This window comes from Panulirus ornatus, chromosome 10 (genome assembly GCF_036320965.1).
Source record: "Panulirus ornatus isolate Po-2019 chromosome 10, ASM3632096v1, whole genome shotgun sequence".
In the NCBI taxonomy this organism is placed as follows: Eukaryota; Metazoa; Arthropoda; class Malacostraca; order Decapoda; family Palinuridae; genus Panulirus; species Panulirus ornatus.
In genome coordinates, this window is record NC_092233.1 from 7,873,291 (window position 1) to 7,891,107 (window position 17,817).

The window sequence follows — 17,817 nt, forward strand, 5'->3', positions numbered from 1 at the left end:
GAACACAACATCCCGCCACCTGGAGTCTCTGGAACACAACATCCCGCCACCTGGCGCCTCTGGAACACAACATCCCGCCACCTGGAGCCTCTGGAACACAACATCCCGCCACCTGGAGCCTCTGGAACACAACACCCCGCCACCTGGAGCCTCTGGAACACAACATCCCGCCACCTGGAGTCTCTGGAACAGTTGCAACACCCCGCCACCTGGAGCCTCTGGAACACACCATCCCGTCACCTGGAGTCTCTGGAACACAACATCCCGCCACCTGGAGCCTCTGGAACACAACACCCCGCCACCTGGAGCCTCTGGAACACAACATCCCGCCACCTGGAGTCTGGAACACAACACCCCGCCACCTGGAGTCTCTGGAACACAACATCCCGCCACCTGGAGTCTCTGGAACACAACACCCCGTCACCTGAAGCCTCTGGAACACAACACCCCGCCACCTGGAGTCTCTGGAACAGTTGCAACACCCTGCCACCTGGAGCCTCTGGAACACAACACCCCGCTACCTGGAGCCTCTGGAACACAACACCCCGCCACCTGGAGCCTCTGGAACACAACACCCCGCCACCTGGAGCCTCTGGAACACAACACCCCGCCACCTGGAGCCTCTGGAACACAACACCCCGCCACCTGGAGCTTCTGGAACGCAACACCCCGCCACCTGGAGTCTCTGGAACACAACACCCCGCCACCTGGAGCCTCTGGAACACAACACCCCGCCACCTGGAGCTTCTGGAACGCAACACCCGCCACCTGGAGCCTCTGGAACCCTTGATATGGAACTTTCTCACCCAGCACCTGCCAGCGAAAGTCTCTAGAACCCTCAGCCTGAAGGCTCTGGAACCCACAGCCTGGAACTTTTTCGTTGTCAAACACATGCCACCTGGAGTCTCTGGAACCCTTGATATGGAACTTTCTCACCCAGCACCTGCCAACGAAAGTCTCTAGAACCCTCAACCTGGAGCCTCTGGAACCCCTAGCCTGGAACTTTTTCTTTGTCAAACACATGGCACCTGGAGCCTCTAGAAATTAGCAACAGGAGCCCCCAGAACGCCTAAACTGGAACTTCCTCATTGAGCATCCACCATCTGGTGTCACTGGGACTCAGCAAGTGCCGCCAAGAACTTCTGGAATGCAGCATCTACTACCTGGAGCCACTGGCATAAACTACCTACAAATCCCTCGGCGTCCACCACCTGGAACCTCTAGAAACCTGCCACCTGAAACCTCTTTCAACCCGCACCCACTCTGTGGGGCCTTAGAAAACGAGCACCCGCCATCCATCCAGAATTATATTGACCCAACGCCCGCTATGTTTGCCTTCTTAAAACCCTGAACACCCGGTCATAAAAATCTCTGTGAGGATAAAAAAAAAAAAAAAAAAGAAAAATCACCTCCATCATCATTACAGTTTCATATCACTTCTTAAAAAAAAAAAAAAAAAAAAAATAAGAAAGAATCTTTCCTTTCCATCGCATTCTTAAGGGTCGCCATTTCCCCCAGAAGGTCGTCTGGATAATTCATTTATTTTCGACAGGGTATGAATTTCCAGGATATATCTTCCTTTTGTGGAGTAATGCTTCAGAACTGCGGCATTCCACAGAGAAGAAGCAGGACCAGAGGCGTGTGTGGAGGAGGCTGAGGGTAAACAGTTTAGTGAAGGCTTGGGGACTTCAACAAAGGACCGATCATTTCTCCAGGATTTGCATGAATTTATCAAAGTTTATTGACCCATTAGGAGGCGGGGCGGGGGGGGGGGGGGAGACTGTGTTCTGGATGAATGTTGCTGACGAACGCGTACAGTGTCTAAATACACGACCGTCTTGCTATAGGTATAAGTGCCTTTCTAAAGATACGACAGTCTAGGAGTATAAGTGCCTTTATAAAGACACGACAGTCTAGCATACGTGCCTTTATAAAGACACGACAGTCTAGGAGTATAAGTGCCTTTATAAAGACACGACAGTCTAGCATACGTGCCTTTATAGAGACACGACAGTCTAGTATACGTGCCTTTATAAAGACACGACAGTCTAGTATACGTGCCCTTCTAAAGATACGACAGTCTAGTATACGTGCCTTTATAAGACACGACAGTCTAGTATACGTGCCTTAATAAAGATACGACAGTCTAGTATACGTGCCCTTCTAAAGATGCGACAGTGTAGTATACGTGCCTTTATAAAGACACGACAGTCTAGTATACGTGCCTTTATAAAGATACGACAGTCTAGCAAACGAGCCTTTATAACAGAACTCCATCTGTAGTTGTGGCCTGGTAACTGACCTTTGACATATCGAGCGACCAGCTTGGCCTGGATGGCCGACCTCCGCTGGTGTTTGTAAACATGGCGAGAACGTGCAGCGGATCTGTACCTCCAGCCTCACTCACACAGCCGGGGATCGATGTCGGCTGACGACCTACGGGAAAGTAACGTAATTTAGTGGTATGAATATCATAACACAACGTGAAAATAAACACCCTATGAGTCACAACAATAAATAATATCTTCACCAAGCTCCTTTTAAATAATGGTACAAAAAAAAAAATTATAACTGGTGTAAATGTTCCCTAACAAGTGATGGCCTACCTAAAATTGTGTAAAAAAAGAAAAAAAAAAACTGAATGGGGACGGTGGCCTACATTGGTGGGGGCCCCCATCTCTTCAACTGTACCGGATGATATCTACACTCATGACGCCCCCATCTCTTATAATTCTTTAACTATCACACTAATTTCTCTCTTTTTTTCTTTTTGTGCTGTCTGCCTTCACCGTTTATGCTATTCATCCACAACGCTTATACTACAGCTACAATGCATTTCTTTACATCTTTTCTACAAGTTTCAGAATCAATTAATCATCTTAAGTCCCCTGTTCTATCCTTCGAGTGTGTGTGTGTGTGTGTGTGTGTGTGTTTGTGTGTGTGTGTGTGTGTGTGTGTGTGTTACTGGGAGAGAGTTTTACACTTATATTGTCCCGTTTTTCCCCTTACAGATATCTACTACGTACCAATTCCCTGTATGTGTACACAAACACAGCACTAAGCCAGGTACCCATTTATCAATCAACCTCGCGGGAAAAATGAACACCTGGTTTGGGTGTGGGCCAAGTGCCGCGCCCAGGATTCGAATCTACGAGTGTCCGTGCCGACCCATGGTCAGCAACGCTAACCTCTACATCACGGCGGCCTCTTTGTGTGTGTGTGTGTGTGTGCGTGTGTGTAGTGATCATTAATGGCTATCAGCATGCTGTTATTATACATCCGTGTTTGTATCAAACTGGCAAAACGGGTGATATATATATATATATATATATATATATATATATATATATATATATATATATATATATATATATATAGGATGATATATTTCTTAATCTGGGGTAATACGTTTACTGATCTGGCGAAATATGTTTTGTGATGCGAGGTAATTCGAGCTAGGATAAGATAACATAACATCTTGACGAGATAACATGCTTCATGTGATGTAATCCATTTCCTAAGATACCATTATATTTCAACTCGAACGAAATGTTTCTTGAACTGAGGTGATATATTTCCCGATCCGAGATGATATATATCATTGGATGGGGTAATATATTTCTTGAAATAACGCCATTCTCGTTCAGGGGGGTAATATATATTCCTACCTGGGGTTTGGTTAGGGGATAATATATATTCCTACCTGGGGTTTGATATGTTTCTTGAACAAGGAAATACTTCTAGATCAGGGGGTAATATATTTCTTAACCTGAGGAGCATTTCTTGATAAGGTAACGTTACATTAAAGGTAACATATTTCTTGCTCTGAGGTAATATGATTCTTGGTTTATATATATCATATATTCTTGAGCATATTTCTAAGTATGGGCAAGACTCGTGCATTATATTTTTACACATGGGTAGTGAATCTTCATCTGGTGTAATACATTTCTTAGTTTGGGGTATTTCTTAGGGGTAATCATTTCTAATTTGGGGTAATATATTTCTTGGCTTGAGGTAATTAAATAATCTATAAATATGGAGTAATACATTACTTGGATTGAGGGAATAATTTCTTAATCTGGAGAAATATATTTCTTGGTTTCAGGCAATAATTTCTTAATAATTTCTTAATCTGGAGTAATACATTTCTTGGTTTGGGGTAATATATTTCTTGGCTTGAGGTAATTAAATAATCTATAAATATGGAGTAATACATTTCTTGGATTGTGGTAATAATTTCTTAATCTGGAGTAATACATTTATTGGTTTGGGGGTAATAACTTCTTAATCTGTGGTAATATAATTTTACGGGTAGTATTTTTCTTCATCTGGGGGTCACATATATTTCATAAACTGGGGGGGGGGTAACATTGGTAATAAATTTCTTGATCTGAAGTTATAAATAACACTTTGTGGTAAATGAGACATTTCTTGTTCCCAGATAACCCTTATCTAAGTGTAAGGTACTGTAAAGTATATCTTGATATGACATATCATGTAATATACTTTGTATCTTATGCTTATACATTTGTCATGTTATATATTCATGGCTGAGTGAAAATAGACCCCCTCTGTCTATGGCAGTATATTTCAGGGTCTGATGCATTAACATATTTCATTAAGTATATTTCTAATATAATACAATTACTTAATGTGAAGTAATATCTCAAATGATCTTATGTGTTTCATGTTTTGTTGTTATACATTTCCAAATATAATGTGCCTTTCATAAATACTTTTAATGATAGTTATCTTTGTTACTTTCCAGTTTAAGGGCACCACATATTATAACTGTTTCCAGTTTAAGGGCACCACATTTATAACCCTTTTTTGGGGGTGAAAAGCATATCAATGGACTCTCCATTGCTAGTAAATGTGATGTACACCACAAAAGCATGAATTGTTACATCATATATAATTTTTTTTCATATGAAGTGCTTTATAGACTATGATGATGTGGTGAAAAGTGAAGTAAAATCAAACAACTCACATAAATTAAGGGAACCTATGAAAATCTTACCTGGCCTAACGAAGGAGCCATAATGTACTTCAGTAATCACTATCATAACTCGAAATGTATGTACCACAGATATTATTGTCCACTTCCTTCTGCCATCTTGGCTCCAGGTCGTTGTGTGACGTAAACAGTGAGTGACAAACTCACTGAATGAACCAAAACTTCCCAGCAATTGAATGTACGCATAATAACGTAATTATTTTTTGTTTTTCAATTATCATTGAAAATATATATATATAAAAAAAAGACTTAGTTTACTATGAAAAGTTTGGCGAGGCTTTCATAGGTGTCTGTTGATTCATAAGTGTCTTCCTTACGTTTTCCCCAACATTTCCCTGGATCATCTTGGCTCTCATATCATTATTCAAATCATGGCATACAATGAAGTGCTCCAATTCACGTTTCCCCGGTCTAAATCGCTTACTTAAAGTACAAGTATTTTATTGATATGTATTTCTTCCATATTGATAAGTTCTCTCTGTGGTGCCCCTAAACTGGAACTTATCCTTATATTTATTGATTGATACCTCTATACAACTTAATCTTTCTTGATTTCACCGCATTCCTTGATATACAGTAACACAGTTCTTAATGGAAATAATTTCTGGTGCCATTCAATACATTTTTGGGTTTGAATATTCTTGATTTTTAAAGTAATAATACCTTTCTAGATATGAATCTTTGCTAGTGCTAGGCAATACATTAACTGACAAATACTTCATTAAGCGACACATTTCTCAGTAGGTTAGGCATACAGTAGATAGGCCAGAGAGCAAAGCAGCAGCATACATCCTGTAACTTGCAGGATACAGCAGACTGGCCCCTAGAGAGCACAGTAGTAACGTACATTTTGTATTTCGCAGGACATCGCCTTCATCAACCCTGCCAACGTCGTCTTCGTGTACATGCTGGTGCGGGAGCTGGTCAGCGACGACCTCCACAGCGAGCAGGAACTGCAGGCGGTCGTCCTGACCTGCCTCTACCTCTCGTACTCGTACATGGGGAACGAGATCTCCTACCCGCTCAAGCCCTTCCTGGTGGAGGAGGACAAGGACCGCTTCTGGGACCGGTGCCTCTTCATCATCAACACCCTCAGCGGCTCCATGCTCAGGATCAACGCCGAGCCCTCCTTCTTCACCGAGGTCTTCACCGAACTCAAGGCCTGCGGCCAACAGCAGCAGCAGCAGCAACAACAGCAGCAGCAGCAGTCACAACAATCACAACAGCAGCAACAGCAGTCACAACAGCAGCAGCAGCAGTCACAACAACAGCAGCAGGTGCTATTGACACAGCAGGTGGTGGTGCAGCAGCAGGTACCGCTAGCAGTGGCGCAGCAGCCGCAGCAGACAGCGGCCTGAAGGGTGAACTGCTGCTCGAGCGCACACTGATTCCTCGTGGAGTGACTGCTGGGTTGTTGTTGTTTGTTGTTGTTGAACGATTTGGGTCGCCGCGTCGACCTCGGTGGAAAAGAAAAAAAATAAAAATAAAAAGCAGCAGATGGGGGAGGGATGGGCAAAGAACAGTGGGGGACTCGTTGACGGCAAGTCACAAGCTGGGGAGAGCTGGGGGAACCCTGGGGAGCACAGCATCGAGCGGACAAACGGGAGCTCCAGCGAGGCGACGGCTGACCAGGAGGAACCTGTAGGCTGGGCCTCAGGTGACCCCCGGAGGTCGCCCTTTGCGTCTTCCAAGGCGGCCACCCACAACCTTTTCTCAAGCCACGCCCGCGCCCTGGACTAACCCCCCGGTGCCACGCCCCTCTCGAATGACGAAGCTCTAGCCGGGAGAATAAAAATTTGGAATAAAAAAAAAAGAAGGGGGTTCTGTTGTGTGATCCAGCGAGACCGCTGCAGAGTGTGGATGAAACCCTCCCGTCACCCCTGGTTGCTGCTGGTTCAGTCAGGTCTCCTGGTCTGAAGGTCACACTACCAGAGGTAAGGTCGTCGAGGAGGGGGGGTCGCGCGCTGCCGGCGTGCCTCACACCATGGAAACCAAGCCGAGACGGACGAGAGGGAGGGAGTTGCACCGCACTGTAGGAACCCAAGACACGCTGGGACGGAACCATATCACTAATCGTATTATTCTCGTATTCTCACTGGTGGAAATTCTTACAAGGAAGAAGTTGAGTGAGTGGCAGGAGGTCAAGCCTCCTGACCCGAGTGACGTGGTGGCTGGAGACTCCGTGGCTTGACACTGCTGACGACACAGCAGTGTCGAAGGAACCACAGGTGTGATGGGGTGTGTGTGTCTCTCTCTCTGCCCCGTAAAGTGTTACAGTTGAGTCATTGTTGATGCTAGTATTGTGGGGAGTTGTTATAGTTGTAAACCAATTGTCGTGGGAGGCAAGTGAGATCTGTTGTGAGTTGTGAATCGACGACATGAGTTGTGATGCAGAGGTCCAGGCAGGCCCCCAGATGGTCTTCTCGATATATCAAGACGTGTGGGATTTTTGAGGAAAAAAAAAATAACTAGTGTTTTGGTGGCCGTGTAGAAGCCGGGGTACCGAAGTCTAAACGACCCTTTGTTTAACAAGGTCTGGAAAAGCCACTGGTCAACATTTACGCCAAATCAACAGAAGTTTTGGAAGCCAAATGGCCTCCTTTTGGAGGGCCTCTCGCTCTTGGAGGCCGGTGACTCTTGGAGGTCTCCAGATCAAAACGTTTTGTAGTGGCCAGTAGCTGTAAGAGAAGCCTAACCCCCATGGCTGGTCTAGCCCAATGGATGGTCAGACACCATAGGATTCTGTCCGGCCCTTGGCCTCGTCTGACCTCCTCCCGGGGCTGACCTAACCCCGTTGTGTGGCCGCCGGGATCAAGAGCTCTGTTACCTTGGTCATGGGTCGTGTTGGGTCACGCCCCTATGCCAATTACCGGTCACGGAAGGGGGTTATGTAACCTGGCGACGGGTCACTTGGTCCATCTCGCGCGCTCTGCGAACCTCAGCCCGGCGTCCGACGGTGGGAGCAGATACGGGCAAGACGCCAGAGCCAGACTAACGATCCAGCACCGCATTCCAGGCGGTACCTTCCAGTCATCCATGGCTTTCAGCGTGAACCCTGCGCCATAATAGTGGCCATCACCTTCCAGCACGGCCCCAGCAAGGGTGACAACAAAGGAAAAAAAAAGGGAACACTTCGCCTCAGAGGCCACACCCGGTGCGTCAACACACACACACGGACCCTGAGACGAGGTCGAACCCCACCCACCCTCGAAGTGCGACGGTAGGACCCATGGGTATGTCTGGCCTGGGCCCGCCGGGTCCCTCCTCCAATAGGCCAAGGAGACCCGACAATACTCGAGGGTCGTATATCGTCGAACTCAGGGAGTAAGTCTGGCTGGAGCCATGTACATGACTTGCTGAAGATGGAGCTGTGTGTATATGTGTGTGTCTGTGTGTATGTCGAGCTGAGGACCTCAGAGAACAGGAGTAAATCAAATACAGTACATGAAATCGCTCTTGGTTTAGCCATTCATAGGTTTAAAAAAGAAAAAAATAAGAAGGAAAACAAAAAAAAAAGGAGAGGGGAAGTGTTTCGATTAAACCAGATATTTTGTTTACCCCGAGGGCTAGCTAGCCCAGAGCTTGGAAATATTCCGGACTGTGAATATCATAATTTAGGATTTACTACACCACCCAGTGCATTGTGATAGCCAACGGGCTGTACTAAGGGTCACAACTGCCGAGGATAATACATATTCTGAGCATACAGACACTTAAGACATCCTCCAAGGATAACATATACCTTTTTTCGCTGTTGCCAATGGTAATACCAAAGAGATTTCTGGTGTGTGATATAGAAAACGGGGACGCGAGTCACGTCTGTTGAAGTCGGGGGAGCGGGTGGGTGGTGGCTGCTGCTGCAGGCGGGCGGGCGAGCGGGCGGGCGGACACAGACGGAGGAGGAGGAGGTGGTCAAGCCCCGTGGTCATAGAAGGACCCACGTCAGGTCCCCCCTGAGGCACAAAACGTCAGGTCAAAGACGAACCGAAGTTACGAAGTCACGATGGACGCAAGCTCAGATGACAACGTAGGGTGGGGACGAAGAAACCAGGTCACCAAATGAGTAAGATCAATACAACCAGAGGTAAATGGGAGGCTGGGTACGGTGAACCCTCACTCAGTACTGGGAAAAAGAGAGAGAGAGAGAGAGAGAGAGAGAGAGTCATATGCACAGTCGCTAATCCGTGGTATGAAGTTACGTTGCCATCCTGGGTAAGGAACCATCTCACTGGAGGGGGACGCCCTCAGCTGTGTCACGGGAGACGGAGACGGGAGGAGGAGGGTGGGTGGGAAGAGGAGGAGAAGAGGACCACAATGGCCCAACACTAAGATGGATGGTGTGGATGTAGAGACGACCCAAAAACGTTTTTTGGGATCTCTTTGAGAGAACTGGGGGTGTGGGGGGTGTTTAAACCTCTTATATATACCTGCCCTGGGAGGTTATCACATGAGAGCGATGCTGGACCCGGATCACTCAGAGACCTAACCTCCCCTCCCTCTCCCTCGCGGGAGGCTTGGGAGGGGGAAGGGAGGGAAGGAAGACCTTCCCTCCACACCCCTCCCCCTCTTTCCCTCCCTGAGGGACCTCGACCCAATAATATATCTTGAAGGGATGTTTTCCTGGGGGCTTTGCGGGGGGTAGGGGGTGGGAGTGTGATTTGGAAAGTGGGTCACGAGACGTGAACGTGAGAGAGGAAGGGACATCCACATACACACGTCCACACACGCACACATATACATACCTATACATCTCAACGTATACGTAGAGATACACACACAGCCATATACATATATACACATGTACGTAATTCACACTGTCTGCCCTTGTTCATATATATGAGGGAGGGGTTCTGCCCTTGTTCATGAGGGAGGGGTTCTGCCCTTGTTCATGAGGGAGGGGTTCTGCCCTTGTTCATGAGGGAGGGGTTCTGCCCTTGTTCATGAGGGAGGGTTTCTGCCCTTGTTCATGAGGGGTTCTGCCCTTGTTCATGAAGGAGGGGTTCTGCCCTTGTTCATGAGGGAGGGGTTCAGCCCTTGTTCATGAGGGAGGGGTTCTGCCCTTGTTCATGAGGGAAGGGTTCTGCCCTTGTTCATGAGGGAGGGGTTCTGCCCTTGTTCATGAGGGAGGGGTTCTGCCCTTGTTCATGAGAGAGGGGTTCTGCCCTTGTTCATGAGGGAGGGGTTCTGCCCTTGTTCATGAGGGAGGGGTTCTGCCCTTGTTCATGAGGGAGGGGTTCTGCCCTTGTTCATGAGGGAGGGGTTCTGCCCTTGTTCATGAGGGAGGGGTTCTGCCCTTGTCCATGAGGGAAGGGTTCTGCCCTTGTTCATGAGGGAGGGGTTCTGCCCTTGTTCATGAGGGAGGGGTTCGGTTAGGTTTGGTAGTGGAGGGAGGCTGTGGTACCTACCAGTGCCCTGCGCACGACCGACTGAAAATAATGTGAGCGAGTACGGCCTGTCTTCGTCTTTTCACGGCGCTACCTCGGTAACGCAGGAAATGGCGATCGAGCATGTAAAACAATGCGTACACATGTACACAGCTGTGATACATTAGGACTCGGGATGAGAATACAAGGCATAAGAGACAAACAAAAACAAAAGTGGATTACGCAACCAATTCGTCTTCAGCGATGGAAGAAAACGAGCATTTTCTCCCCAGGACGTGGGAGGAGAAAAGCCTGGCGGCTGTTGTTGTGGGGGAGGAAGATCTCCCACAACAACAGCCGGGCTATTGTGGGGGGAAATTTCCCGCTGATGCCTGTGATAACTGGGTCAGATGATTTGAGCCTCAGCGATCTCAAATGCCATTCCGTAATCCACCATGGACGGTAGAACCCCGTGTATTATATATATATATATATATATATATATATATATATATATATATATATATATATATATATATATATATATATACAGCTCGTATTTAGTGAAGGAACAACCGTATTTATGCTTTTTAAATCGGATTCCAAATTCTCGATCGTCCAGACAGTGGCTAAATGAGGTTAACTCATAATGACCATGGGGGTCAATAATTTAGGTTTGTTGAACGGGGGTCAGTACTATAGATTTCTTGAACTGGGGTCAATAATTTAGGTTTGGTGAACTGGGGTAGGTAATACGTTTCTTGAACTGGGGTCAATAATTTAGTTTGTTGAACCGGGGTCAGTAATATAGATTTCTTGAACTGGGGTCGGTAATATAGGTCTCTTGAACTAGGGTCAATAATTAAGGTTTCTTGAACAGGGGTCAATAAGTTGAATTGCTCTGGGGTCAATAATTTGTTTGTTGAATTGGGGTCAATAATTTAGTTGGCTGAACTGTGGTCAATAAATTGTTTGTTGAATTGGGGTCAATAATTTAGGTTGGCTGAACTGGGGTCAATAATATGGGTTTGTCGAATTTTGGGTCAATAATTTACATTTCTTGAAATGGGGGTCAATAATTCACGTTTTCTGAACTGGGGTCAATAATTCAGGCTTGTTTTGAACTGGGGTCAATAATTCGTTTGTTGAACTGGGTCAATAATTTAGGTTTGTCGAACTGGGATCAATATAAACTAAGGGTTGAATTGGAGTCAATAATATAGGTTTGCTGAATTAAGGTCAATAATTTAATTTTCTTTAATTGGGGTCAATAATTTAGGCATGTGGGGAAGTTAACTGCCTCATTCATACAGCAGTAGGCTGGTGATGAACTCAAATTTCAATCCTTTTGAGCAACAGGACTTCACGAAGCTTCGGATGTGAGACGACCCGAGGGGTCAGGTCAAAGGTTCGAGCCATGACTAGGCCAGGTTCGAACCATCGTGGTTCGTGAGGGGATTAGGGACAGCGGGAGGTCGTGTCATCTATGCTTGCTCCACCAATCTGTAAGGGATTCGAATAGCGATTGGTCCAACGACAGTTTTTTTTTTTTTAGAGATTCGTCCATTACGACTTAAGAAGATTCGACACGCGATTGGTCCCAATCACAAGGATTAGCATGGACGTCTGAGGGTAACATGGACCTTGACATGTGAGGTACGAGAGAGAGAGAGAGAGAGAGAGAGAGAGAGAGAGAGAGAGAGAGAGAGAGAGAGAGAGAGAGAGAATGTGACCTCATATGACCTGAGCTTTCGACCAGTACCCGTCGTGTTTGACCTCAGCTTGACCTCCCCCCCTCCTCCGTATGTGTCAGTCTTGACCACCCACACCCCCCCCCCCACGCAGCGGCCGCGCGCGCGCACGCACGCGCACCCCTCCCCGCCGCCCCCCCGGTGCATCATCTCAAAGAGCGGCGAGAGGCAGACGCACTCACTCACTCAAAGACCTCCCTCCGCCTCCCACGCACTCTCAAACGCCCTTCGGAACGTACTTCAGGACGCACTCAGAGAGTGCAGGAACTTCCGAGTGCGCGGAGTAGGGAGGGGTAGGTAGGTAGAGTGCGTGTTGGGGGGGCGGGCGGGCGACCGTGGGCGTGAGTGCGTCCTCCTACTGCAAACGCAACTAGTGTAGCTATACAACCATCATACTCTCGATCATACTGCCCGCCTACCATCATACTCCCCCCCTGGCCTGCAATAAGGCTCAGGCTTCCCCATCCCCCCTGAACACACGACCCTCCTCAATCCACTTAGCGTGAGTCTTTACGGCACAGGACACTCGGGCCTTAGTCATAAGGCTTGAGCCTTATTGATTTTAAAAGTCCTGAGTCTTAGCAATCAGATCAGACGTTAATAATAAAGTCCAGAGACTTATCATTTTGCATCGAGTTTATTAATTAGGCTTGAGCCTAATGGTAAGACCTGAACCCCTTTATTGTAGGATCCGAGCCTTATTAACAAGGCTCGGGGTCTTGATGGCAAACCTAAACCTTATTAATAAGGCTCGAGCCTTAAGATCCCAACCTTACTATCTAGGCCTCAGACTTACCGTAAGTCAGGCCACCTGAACCTTATTACCAACCCTTGAGATCCCTACTCTAAGGAGACCTGAGCCTTACTGACCAGCCTTGAGCCTTATATGGCCTTGGAGGGGGGGCATATCATGACCCCCCCAGGTGTGGTGGTCGGCGGCCATGACACATACCATACTAACCCCCCCAAACCCCAAACAATTTACCCCTGTGTAACTGAAATGCTACATCTCTCGTCCTACTTTTACCAGTCCACTTAAAAAAAAAGTTTCTGCTACCTACTTAACTGTACATTCTGAACGAGTTGTTTCTGTTGCTGATGATTGGGCGGGAGCGGAGGGCGGCCAGTCGTTGATCGATACGTGGCTCCCGCTGATTGGCTGAGCGGGTGTGTGTGTGTGTGTGTGTGTGTGTTTTCCTTCCTTTCCCTCCCCCCCCGTCAGCCAGCCAATCGGATCCCGTGTGCGGATCGAGGACTGGCCTTTTAACGATCCAGCTCACTGATAACCTGCCAAGTATGCAAACAATCAATGATTGTTTCATTAAAACAAATACTGTAATTAATCTACTGTCGTAGGTCTATCAGTTTTCTTTGTTAGAGAAGTGTACTCATATCTTAAGAGATTTAATTCTGCCAATTGCAAGGCAGGAAGCCATTATGTAAAAATGCCAATGAAATAAATGAACAAATTGTTAATGGTGGATAGTCATTATCATGATTGGTAGATGATAAAAGAGGAGAGTTATTTTGTATCCATTGCCTCTCTGTGCATATGACGTCACTAGCCCAGGCAGCCAATCCCCTGTTGAGAATCCCGCGCCACCTTTTTTTTTCTTTTTTCCATTCCTGGTTTTCACGTCATGGCAGAAAACGAAATAGGGGAGGGTGGGTTCAAATATATCCCTCAAATCATAATTTGGGAAATATTACCTCATGAAGCCCTCTCACTCGGGCACAAGGAGAGTGAGGGAGGAGGAAGGGAGCAGCGTCATCACCACCCCCTGACCTCCCTGATGACATGAATCACTTTCCAAATGACGTGATAATCACAGAATGTGGCCGCCAGAACCATGTAAATGCCAGTAGTCAACCTGACATTTTCATCTGCTATGTACCTATATTTATTCTTGGGGGCGAGGCTTTCCACCTACCATAGCTCAAGTGGACGACAGGAAACTCTGGTGACAAAAAAAATGATAAAGTAATTATCTAAATATGTTTTAAGTGCCACTTCAACCCTGGCAGGTGTAGGGGCTCGTTATTGTTAAACCTCTGAGATTGTGTCCCATCGTTATTGTGAATCGTGGAAAGGTTTCAGGTCCTGAAATGAAGGAAAAGATGTGATAAATAACGAGAGAATTATATGTGTATTTACGAAGTTACTCCTCTCACTGGCAGAAGGATGAAATACATAATAATGATAAATAATAATAATAATAATAATAATGATAATAATAATAATGATAATAATAATAACAATAATAATAATAATAACAATAATAATAATAATAATACCAGAAGCGTCACAAATGAACAACATTAACACAAGAAACTTTTTTTGGAGGTGGTGAGAGGAGGCATGACGGTTGCCAGATGCTGGATGACGGTAAATGCATACGCTGGTACATTAAAACATTTCAAAACAAATGATCAAAATCTACGTACAGCCTGTGATAAAAAAATATAAATAAATAAATAAATCTCACATACACTCACCTAAAACTCTTATGTACTAAGGTCAAAGACTATATCTCTTGTTCTTTTCTAACCTGGACGGCCCAATGTGATAATACCTTGTGTAAAACTTGTCACTTGTGATATGTGGGAAACGACTTGAGTGTCGGTGTTGCCAAACTGTAATCAGAGGTATTTTACTTCGGAGGTGTACTGGCCAGTAATGCTGGTCCGCGGGTCACGCTCGCACCCGCCTGGGTTCGAATCCTATGTGGGCGCGGCAGTCGGCCGGCCCAAACACCCAACCCGGGTGTTCATTCTGCCCTCGGACTGGTTCGAAAAATGGCCAGACAATCACAGGCAATATATATATATATATATATATATATATATATATATATATATATATATATATATATATATATATATATATTTAAGGCGACTCAAAACGTAAACAAGTATCAACTTATGTCGAAAAATTGCCTACATTGTCAGTGGTACATAAACACGCTATATATATATATATATATATATATATATATATATATATATATATATAATGAAGGAAATGTCATCAAGGGTTTACACTTGGCAACACTAGGCTTCAAATAGACACTCTCGTCTCCCTTCCCACAACCAACAGTCCAGACAACACATTAACTACCTAGTGTTGGCTCTTCGCCACATACGCCTTTCCATCATTCACAAATAACGATTGTTTTTTTCTTATACGAATTTTATATTCATCTTTACTGATATTTGTTACTATCTTTTTTATATTTACAATATATTTCGTCTTTTTTTTTTTTGTCCAACAGCCAAAAAAAAACTCATTTTCATTCATCCAAAATCTTTAAAGAATTTTTTGTAATATCTCAGAAAATTATCTAAACGTGATAAACAGATAAATATACTGAGGTATTTTTTTTAATATATATACATATATATATATTTAGTAGTGTTAAAACTTATTTTCAATAAGTTGAATGTTACCTACCTAATTTAATATTATAAGGAATTTATACGTTTTCATTTTTCATCATACCAAGCTACACTGTATTGCTGAACAAAATGTTTCTGTACCATTCATCATTAATTATTAAAGTTATATTCATACTGCATACATTTTCAGTCTAAAATCTGTTTTCAATATTTTCAAATCACTATTAATTTATTTCATTTTTCTCTGTTTTAGAAGTGATCCTTTGATTATTATTATTATCCCTTTGAGCACGACGGTACGGCTAAGGTACGACCCTGTGGGCACGACGGACGGTACGACCCTGTGGGCACGACGGACGGTACGACCCCTGTGGGTACGACCGACGGTACGACCCTGTGGGCACGACGGACGGTACGACCCTGTGGGCACGACGGACGGTACGACCCTGTGGGCACGACGGACGGTACGACCCTGTGGGTACGACGGACGGTACGACCCTGTGGGTACGACGGACGGTACGACCCTGTGGGCACGACGGACGGTACGACCCCTGTGGGCACGACGGACGATACGACCCTGTGGGTACGACGGACGATACGACCCCTGTGGGCACGACGGACCGTACGACCATGTGGGCACGACGGACGGTACGACCCTGTGGGTACGACGGACGGTACGACCCTGTGGGCACGACGGACAGTACGACCCTGTGGGCACGACCGACGGTACGACCCTGTGGGCACGACGGTTTTGAACTTTGACCACGGCCCGCATGGGCCATCCATGCCAAAGTTCACGCTTTCCCCCACACACCCAACACACACACACACACACACACACACACACACACATCCCTCCCGCCCCGCGAAACAGGGTTTCGTAGCGTCGCGTTCGTGAGTCACTCACTTCATCGCCCGTTCGTGCATTCGTGCTCCAAGAGTTTAATAATGATACTGATGAAAGAAAGATGTGCTTTCACAAACAAACACACACACACACACACACACATACACATACACAAACCCCCTCCCCCCTCCACACAGACCACCCCCACAGTCTAAGCCAACCACCATACATTACTCCACCCCCTCCCCCCCACACACACACCCAACCACAACACGAACAGATAAAGAAAAAAAATATATAAAAATGAATAAAAGGAAACATCATCAATTCGACCATTAGGCCGGAAGAAAGCCAGCATTCTTTCACAATTATGGGCTTTATAGACAGTCACATTTTAGGAAAACTTGCTGAAACTTATGTACATTTGGTGTAAAAACTCTTATATAATTAAACTGATATATATATCTATATATCTATATATCTCTGTGTTTATATTTTCACCATTTACAACTGCTATATATCTTTTTTTTGAGACTTATACATACAGTTTGGACAAACTGTCAGAAAGAAGCCTGGATCTCAATCCATAAGGAATCAAATGCAATCAAAAATGACACACATAAATCGAAGGTGTTCTGCCTTTATGACCATGATGAAGAGAGAGAGAGAGAGAGAGAGAGAGAGAGAGAGAGAGAGAGAGAGAGAGAGAGAGAGAGAGAGAGAGAGAGAGAGAGAGAGAGAGGACATGTACAGAGGGAGAAAACATATACAGAGGGAAAAGACATGTACAGAGGGAGAAAACATGTATAGAGAGAGAGGGCATGTACAGAAGGAGAAGACATGTACAGAGGGAGAAGGCATAGAGAGAGGGAGAAGATATGTACAAAGGAAGAAGATATGTACAGACGGAGAAGACATGTACAGAGAGAGAGAGAGAGAGAGAGAGAGAGAGAGAGAGAGAGAGAGAGGACATGTACAGAGGGAGAAAACATATACAGAGGGAAAAGACATGTACAGAGGGAGAAAACATGTATAGAGAGAGAGGGCATGTACAGAAGGAGAAGACATGTACAGAGGGAGAAGACGTATACAGAGGGAGAAAACATGTACAGAGGGAAAAGACATGTCCAGAGGGAGAAAACATGTACAGAGAGGACATGTACAGAGGGAGAAGACATGTACAGAGGGAGAAGACGTATACAAAGGGAGAAGACATGTACAGAGGGAGAAGACATGTACAGAAGAAATATACAAAGGGGGAAGACTAATACAGAAGCTGTACACAAAAGGGTGAAGACATATCCGGGGAAAAAAACATACAAAAGGAGAGGACAGAGAGGGAGAAGAGAGAAATGAGGAAGATTAAAGACAAAGAAGAACATTTAGGGATTCAAACACATTCTAAACCGCTGAACAAGTGACTTAACTACACCCAACAAA

General features: G+C 45.5%; 2 protein-coding genes across 12 annotated transcripts in view; one reads left to right on the forward strand and one right to left on the reverse strand.

Annotated features, from left to right (window-relative positions):
• Positions 1-16,857, forward strand: part of LOC139750768 (cyclin-dependent kinase 5 activator 1-like) — a 134,375-nt gene extending 117,518 nt beyond the window's left edge. Inside the window, exon 2 of the mRNA XM_071665490.1 lies at positions 5,884-16,857. Within this exon, the coding sequence (XP_071521591.1) occupies positions 5,884-6,378 (495 nt within the window). The 3' untranslated portion in view covers positions 6,379-16,857. The remainder of the gene's footprint in view (positions 1-5,883) is intronic.
• LOC139750769 (uncharacterized) overlaps positions 1-17,817 on the reverse strand; it is a 284,624-nt gene that overhangs the window by 162,413 nt on the left and 104,394 nt on the right. For 8 of the 11 annotated variants that reach the window (XR_011713215.1, XR_011713217.1, XR_011713220.1 and 5 more), the window contains one exon: positions 2,303-2,436. Coding sequence is in view for 5 of the 11 variants with exons in the window: in XM_071665492.1 (XP_071521593.1) it covers positions 2,303-2,436 (134 nt within the window). In the remaining 6 variants the exon portion in view is untranslated. Of the gene's footprint in view, positions 1-2,302; positions 2,437-5,023; positions 5,862-17,817 lie in introns of those variants that run through there. The other 3 variants (XM_071665494.1, XM_071665496.1, XM_071665491.1) reach the window with 1 other exon arrangement.